General features: G+C 51.9%; 1 protein-coding gene across 1 annotated transcript; it reads right to left on the bottom strand.

Annotated features, from left to right (window-relative positions):
* Nucleotides 1–43: 43 nt before the first annotated feature.
* Nucleotides 44–4412, bottom strand: LOC149809359 (GTPase LSG1-1-like; the record flags this gene model as incomplete). Its single annotated transcript, XM_089994867.1, has 8 exons — nucleotides 4338–4412; nucleotides 4002–4115; nucleotides 3485–3762; nucleotides 3379–3396; nucleotides 3023–3238; nucleotides 2222–2520; nucleotides 850–1728; nucleotides 44–309 (listed from the first exon to the last, which is right to left on the bottom strand). Coding segments are annotated over exons 1-8 (2145 nt in total), but the record flags the coding sequence as incomplete, so codon positions are not given.
* Nucleotides 4413–8192: the final 3780 nt, after the last annotated feature.

The raw sequence follows: 8192 nt of genomic DNA on the forward strand, positions 1-8192 counted from the left end.
CCTGTTCCGGACACCTTCTCCAGAGATGGCTACACTGACATACGACGCAAGCTAGTCCAGCTTGGCATACGACGTCGATCGTTTCTTCACACGCAATCAAATCCGCCGTATGGATTCTCCCGGCTTTTACTTTCCGCATGTTCCGTGATGTATCCTTTGGAGGTTTCTTGTTGAACTTATACGACGGCCGTGTTGGCTTCTGATTGCCAGACTCCAGCGGAATGTTCATGGCCTTCATATCTTTCACATCCTCCACGTTCAGCTTGTTGACATTCTGCACCCCCGACGTCGACGGCATTGCATCCTCAGCTGCATAACAATCAAGCAAGTTCAGATGGGCCCCACACTTAAAGTGAAACAAAGCCACTGTCAGTGGTACCGGACTATATTGGATACATTCCCACATCATTGATATGCACTGCACAATTGAAATCTGACGCGGTGAAACCCCCATTTCAAGAATGTGTGAAGGGGCACATGTGCTGACTGATTGAGTGAGCTTCGTTGTTGATCCACGAGGCACTGCCAATGCGCGAGCGTCAATATGTACATGTGCGAAGGGGGACGGTCTCAATGCCGACAAAGGCATTCCAGGCTGTGTCTACCACTTCACAACACACAGCTCAAATGCATCGGATGCTCGGGTCATGCAACGCGGCATGACAAAAAACTCAGACCATGCGAACAGATTGTTGGCATGCCTGCAACGCAACAATGTTGCCTCCAAGTCTGCATTGCACTTGTGCGTGCATACGATGACGTTGTATCATTTTACAACACTACCGCATCCACATGGACGACAAGGCTCGAAACTTGCGTGGGTGCACTCGAAATGGAATGAGCACGCACCAAATCTCAACAGGCTCTTGTCCGCGGTGTAAGTCTGCAGCCCATCATCGTACGGGCAGGGCCGAGCGACGCCAGGAGGCCACTCGCAGTACACTACCTTGCCAGAGGTATAGTCCTTCAGCAGCTGCCGCCCAGCGCGAGTCTCATCAGGCAGACCACTGCCATTGACCCAAGCACGAGTGTGCGCATACGACGCAAGCAACTCCACGGCCGTCGGGACGCGCTTAGGGTCCTCGTGCAGTTTCGGCTTCGGCATGGCGATGTTGAACTTGGCCATGAGCTGCTGTCGAGAAATTCGGTGCGCGACCACCGCCGTTGGAGCGTGCATCTCCGTTAGACGGTCAATTGGCACGACGCCTGCAGCCACCATCGCCCCCTTTGACGTTGCAAACTTGGGAAGCACCAGGCCCGGGCAGTCACACAGAAGCAGGTCCGGTGTGATGTAGAGCGTCTGGAAGTGCTTGGTCTTGCCAGGCGTTGGCGCCACCGCCGTCTTTTTGGAGCCGAACAGTGCGTTGATCGTCGAGGATTTGCCGACGTTGGGGTAGCCAATGAGGCCGATCGTGGGCGTGTGCTTGCTGTTTGGGTTGTTCCGAGCATCTGATGGGCCAGCCGCATCCAGGGCTGCCTTGGACAGTTGCTCAAAGACCTGCATGGCACTGTGTTCCAATGTGAGCAATGCTGTCCACATGTAAGTGTGAAAGCAAGTATGTACGTCAGCAATGCGTTCCAGGTTTCCCGGACCAGGGCAAGCACTGTTCTTTACGTTGTGGTGGTTAACACTGGTGGTTGACACTGGCACCTGTGGTGCCACGGTAGCTCTGTGTGCTGCGAGAGCTGCGAGAGCTGCGAGAGCTCGGACCGCACAGCAGTTGAGACCTTGTGTAAGTTGCGCTTCACAATTGTCAGATCTTACTCTACGTAGTCTTCATCAACCGCATGCGCGATACGGGCCTTCTTACGTCTTGTGTGCTTGCGTAGCAGAACGTTGCGAAAGCGTCTACCTAACCGCTCACCAGAGCCATGATGCCCCCCTCTGTCAGCTCTATCACAATAGGAAGTCATACATATGCGATTCAGTAACGCCCTGCACAAGCACTCTGGTCCCGGCATGCTTTGGGCATGAGGTCAACGCGTCCAAAGGTATGCATAGGTTAGGGACCTAGCAAGCGCATTGCTGTACCGCAGTATGGACAAGAATTGGTGGGAAATGCAACCCAACCGAGCATGAAGGGTAATTATAGGCAATTGGAATTTCCCTAAGGACTTTTTACAATCACAACAACTACTGGTACGGAAGGACGTGCAAGGCAGATTTAATAATTCGAGCAATTCCAACAATTGACGTCCCCACGACGATGCTTCCGCTCACCCCCCTGCCAAATCCGCGCATGTTCGCAACAGAAAGTGCGAACCTCCAAAAGGCCTTCCTCGTCGAGCACCACCACGCGAGGGTCCGCGGAGGGCGCCTCGCGTTCAACTTTCGTGCCAAGAGCCACTGCGGCAGCCGTCTTCTCCACCTTCTGCCGCTGTATGGCCTGAAATGCTGACCAGAAGACATATCTGATGCCTTTTGAGTCAAAATAATCCGCCCACTTGATCCGCAGCGCTTCTGGGAGCAGGTCTGCCTTGTTGAGGAGCAGCATGCACTCAGTGTTGGCATGCACACTCCTGCACGACATGCGGAGTGAATAGCAATGGTGCAGTCATGAAGAGACAGGGCAGGGCAGTGACTAAGTCGAATTTGCCGAGCGTACTCAGATTCCCCTTCTCAGCTGGCGAGTGTATGTTATGGGCTGGAACTGGCCTTATCTAATGTGGAACGTTGCAGCACGCCTGCTGTAAGAGAAGTGAATGTGGGCATGATGCTCTCATGCCGTGGCATATTGTCGACACATGCTTGGGTGTACGCTGCCCCTCGTTCCAGTGCCAAGGTAACACCCTTTCATAGCAAAGGGTGGACGTCAAAGCACAGGCGACGCCAGGTCTGAAACGATGCTAAGCATGTCTCAGTTTCTATTTAGTCCACACGACACACCTGCAGTCCGAATAAAGCGATCGATCGTATGTCTACCAAAGGCCTGCGCTTCTCACACCACCATGCACCTAACAAACCTGAGCATCTGGCTGATGCTCCACCCACAGTGATGATAGGGTAGCATAAGCAACGCACCTTGCATAGTTCTCCAAGTCTTCTGATCGATAGCAGAGTGGGTCGCGTGCGTCGACCACCTGCACTAAAACGTCGCTCCGTTCCACCACTCGCCACAGCTGCCTCCACACTTCCAGGTTCTTCTCAAACGGTGTCAAGACTTGATTCTCTTCGTCTTCCAAGCTGCAAACAGCTTGGCCACAGCCGTGAGCACGAGCTTGAGAAGTACCATACAACCTGCGTCAATGAGGCCGAAGAAATGCTTTTCCATGCTGGCCCGCCGCGGCGGAAGGTCGTCACTCTGAATAGGGCTGGCATGCATGTGGTCAACGCTGCACAGCCATGTCCAAGATTACTCATGCGATGGCAAGACCTACCCAATGACTCCTACCCATCTGAGGTAAACAGACAAGCTAACAGGCAAGACTAGCAGATGGGGGGTTTGGAGCGTACTATGCCAGTTTGCGACGCCAGTTGAGAAACATCTCCTGCTCTTGCTGCTGAATTTGTTCAGCTGTCATTTCACGGGTCCAATTCGGACGGCGGGGAATGGCCAGATTATGTGCATTGCGCTCCTGTGTCGCTTGCCGTCGTGCTGCACTCATCTCCAGATCCTTTGCAGTTGGGCCCCCCGCTGAGATGATTATGGTTTCACCTCGCACCCCCGCAAAGTCACGTCCTGCTAACTCTGCCTGCAAGTTCCGAGAGGGTTGCACAGCAGCAAAAGGTGAGAGATAGCCTGTCAGGGCCATGTACGACCCCTGCAAGGTATTCCGAATGGCCACATGTCTCTACACAACAAGCGTATGGCCTTTCAGGACCTTCCGTCACTACGACTGTCAGTTACATGCCAGTATTGACGTACCTGCTGACGAAATCACTGTTTCACAGACGCTATGGGCTACGGGCGTACTCCGTAATTTGCACCCTGTCCTCCAATCGAGAACGATAGCTTCCGGTGCATTTCACTAAGGAGAACGACACCGAAAGAACCACTTACCATATTCATAAGCTCGCTGAGGTCGTTCTGTTCGATGACGGACTGCATGCCGTTGTCCTTTGTCAGGCTCGTAGTGTGTCGGTACGCCGCCCATTCTTGTTTTTTCGAGTTACTCTGCACAGCCGCGGTTTGTTGAATGGTGCAGTACACAAATTGAACCATGTTCCAAGTGACAACAAGTTGACTTCGGCGAAGGATAATAGGAACTGCCTGTTTGCTGACTCATCGTAGCTGGGTGCCCAAGTTGCGACAGTGCGACAAGCAACGATGCAGAAGGTACATACCGACATCGAAACAGCACAGATATGTGCGTGCGCGGGCTACGAATGGACGCACCTGTGAGTTCAACAAGGCCCCTCCAACTTTGGCACCAGAGCCGGCGCTCCTGGCTTTCCCATTATGCTTACCCATCACAAAGACTGTGCGCAATTTGGTTCCTACAGCACTGTTATACTTTACTGCTTAGGATAGAAGAGCATAAACACGCATGGTTGGCTGTACACAGTGCACGATGGAAGCAGGCAAGAAATTTCTAAAAGAATTGATCACCTAAACAACGTGCGCATGCCAAACATTACGGATAGCGCATTTTGACGGAATAGCGCTGGTTGGTTGCCTCCCTAAGCAAATGGACATAGTTATGGCTGTCCCGACATATCTATCTGGAGATAGGCATCGCTCATCCGTAGGCTACGTCGACGTCAGCTTCGATGATATCACGCGCAGAAACAATGTAATATGCAGCGCGAGTAGTCGTTCACGAGCCCATGCATGATTATCCGGTTTGACAAGGATGCTATGTTCGTTCCACCCGGCGAGTTGATAACTATGACACTGGTCGTTTGCACGGTGCTGGCCAATTTGTCGTCACAGGTCAATTTTTCATCAAGAATGCAATAACATGTTCTGTGGCGGCAGCTCGATGAGTACCCTGGCCACACACACTCGTCACCGTGCAGTGCAGCGAGGACCTGCACATTCACAAACGACGCAGGAGCCCAAGGTTCGACCAGGGTCCTTTGTTGTCCACCCAAGTAGAGTGCCAAGAAGGAGTCGCCAGAGGCACCGTAGCTCAAGCTCAAGCCGTGGAGGACTTCACGTTGCCAGTGCGGTTGACGATGACCTTCGAATCCGTACCCCGCACAGTGGGTATCATGACGACGGTTCAGATCGCAGGTTTTTCGAGGGCTGGTATTTCAAGGTGCGCAAGGATATTCATGCTCATGCCTGATTTCTTGCCAATCAGGGGTTACTCGAGTTGCAAAATGCTTCACTTACCGCGTCGTCAACACTAGTACTCAGAGAGCCACCCTAGGAGGCAAGGTGAAGTGTCGAATCAAGTATGATGTTAACACCTAAACATATGATGGGTTTCCAGGATGAAAGTTTTCCAACTCGTTTCTGCATATCAGAAGTGTGGGAGTCGCGAAGAACGTGTGGGCGGTTGCACAGGACCCTTCGGCAGCCACATGGACTCCTGCAGGCAATCCAGATAGCTGGTGTTTTTTTAATTAAGCGTTTTCTCACTCAATGTGATTCTACTTGTTGGTCACGCAAAAGACTGAATCGAAACCAGGCGCTTCACGTGCTCCGACATGAACAGGCTCCTTGGTGGTGGTGTCGAACATAGCCTGCTTGCGCGCTTAAGCCGGCTTCGAGGTGCTTAAACCGGTGTTGACATGCACCGTGTTTGTGGCACAGATGATTGCTGGAATCGCGTTTTGGTTCACACAACAAAACGAATGGTTCCGCTGTGAGTGGTGCAATATATTCTCCGTCGAACATTTGACGACGCCAAAGATCTCATGATATCACGCGTTGCACCAGAACACATGAGAATTACTCGCAAATTGTCGCAGGTGACATTACCAGACCTCAGGCAATCTTTTGCGATCATGTACTCGGTCGAGAAGGGTGGTGTAGTGGATCCAAAGGGAAGAGTCGCAGCCCAAGTGATGGGACCTGGTGACGGCTACATCGCACAGACAAACACAGATCTCAGCACCTTCTGGGCAGAAAGAAACTCACTGAGTCTGGGCGCATGCTTCAAGCCTGCTGACAAACGCAAGTATGGTGAGGTTCCAAAGAGGGCATTGAGCGAGGTGCGCACTCTCGATCTGAGGGTACTTTACCTTAGCCTAGGGACTAGGAGTGCTTTGGGAGGGAATTCAAATTTGGAGCGAAATGTTGTCTGGTGTGAGTGTGATGAGCGCTTGGTGCATGGTATGCATCCACAGCGCTACACGTTCTCCAACATGCACCATGATTGTGAAAGGGTGTGATGAAACAGGGTGTAATGCATACTGACTTTCAGACTTGCAGGTGTTTTCGAGTAATGGCCAATGTTGTTTTTCGGCAGTGCACAGCAGACGACAAGTTTCCAGCCAGATATTTGCATTTGCGGCGAGTGCACCAACAATGGCGTTTGCAGAATCGTCTTCGTGCTTGCTCCACCTGTATTCAACTGCAGGCATGCCAGATAGTGATGTGTTTCGTGCTGCAAGCTTTGACGGCTGAGCTGTGAAATAGACGCACGCGGTTGGAACAGAAGACAGGGAGCAACTCCTTGGAAGTTGGGGCATAAATCACTCACCATACCAGGGCCGCAAGTATTCTTTCGAGACGCTTGGACGACAATGCGCATTCGTGCCACTAGAAGTTGGCGGGGAAACAAGGCATGACTATGCAGGACGTTTTCTACGACATTGTGGACCAAGGCTTCCAGGCAACAGATGTGTGGCACCAGGGCTACATCATTGATTCCCCAGGAACTATTGCGGGTGAGATACCTGTCACTGTGCCCAGCGCGCGTTGGGCGTATCGCGTTAGGCCCATCTATGGCTGGGGAGATGCAGGCAGCCCCCAGAAATCAACGGCGGGCTGGATGTCAAGCCTACCTGTCTTCGAGCCTCACTGGCAGGTGTGAAGGTCGGCCGACAACTGCTCTCTGTCGATGCACCCGACCTTTGTGCTTGTTGACACGCGTTTTGAATCCAGCCGTGTTGCACAGTCCCTGAGAGATGCGATGTGGTCTATAAATGGGGGCAGGATGATTGGAATTGTAGCTTCGTCAAAGGAACCTTTCCAATCGTCTTGCCCCCATTTGTAGCTTTGCCAAAGGTGAATGATTACGGGGTTCACGTATGCACTGGTGTCAGATCAGGTATACTGCAGCAGAGGAGCGTATCATGAACCTGGAACTTTCCCACCCTGCTCATTGTCTTTGTATATGTACGCGACCGTAATGATGTACGCAGCTGAACGACGCTGTACCAAAGGTGAACACGACAACAATGTTTGATGATGTATCGTTTGATCGTTTGATAACACCACCGCATCCACATGGACATTGGCAACTCCAAGAACCACTTGGGAATCAGTGCTACCGTTACCATCACACGTATCAGGCCAAGATTTTACTTGACAAGTTGCAACTGCAAACTTGTCAAGTTTCATATATGTTGCGAGGCGTTGCAGGTGTTGATGGCGCATGGTGTTGCGGATGGGTGGATTGAATGGGGCTCCCAGCGGTACAATTTCAGAAACTGCCCGGCGTATTCTGAAAAGAATTGGGGCAGTGGCTTCCCAAAGAAGTGGGCCTGGATTCAGTGCAACTCGTTCAAGAACTATCCAAACCTGAGCATCACAGCTGTTGGAGCTGTCCGCAACCTGCTAAACGTACCTGGCATCGAAGAGGATGTTGGCATGATTGGCATCCACTATCAGGTACGATCCCTGGTGTTTCACTGGGTGACTGTATATGGCTTATGCCACAGGTGTAGATAACCTATGATAGCTTTCTGGGTTGGAGATTGTGATCAAGCCCGTTCTTGGCGAGCGTGTCCTCTGTGGACAGCACACGGTTGCTCACCCCTGTGCATGATGCTGATATCAACGCAAATCCAGCAGCTGCATTTGAGTTGGTATCAGCATCGTGTACAGCGCTTCTATAAGGCTACTGCTTTCTGCTGGAAGAATACTGTGCAGTGTGTATGTGGGCGATAGCACTGACCAAGCATTGACCCAAGCATCGACCGGTATTTTCAGACAAATAGTGGATGCTGCAGTCATTGCACGTTGATAGCTGCAGATGACACTCCTCTGTTGTATGTGGAACAGCGTTCTGTGTCCTCACATGGGTGAGAACGGCCTGCACTTGAGCAGCAACCTGGCTCGCATCCTTTCATCCCA

The sequence above is a fragment of the Nuphar pumila genome, unplaced genomic scaffold (genome assembly GCF_984573655.1).
Source record: "Nuphar pumila unplaced genomic scaffold, dmNupPumi1.hap1.1 HAP1_SCAFFOLD_1337, whole genome shotgun sequence".
Taxonomy (NCBI): Eukaryota; Viridiplantae; Streptophyta; class Magnoliopsida; order Nymphaeales; family Nymphaeaceae; genus Nuphar; species Nuphar pumila.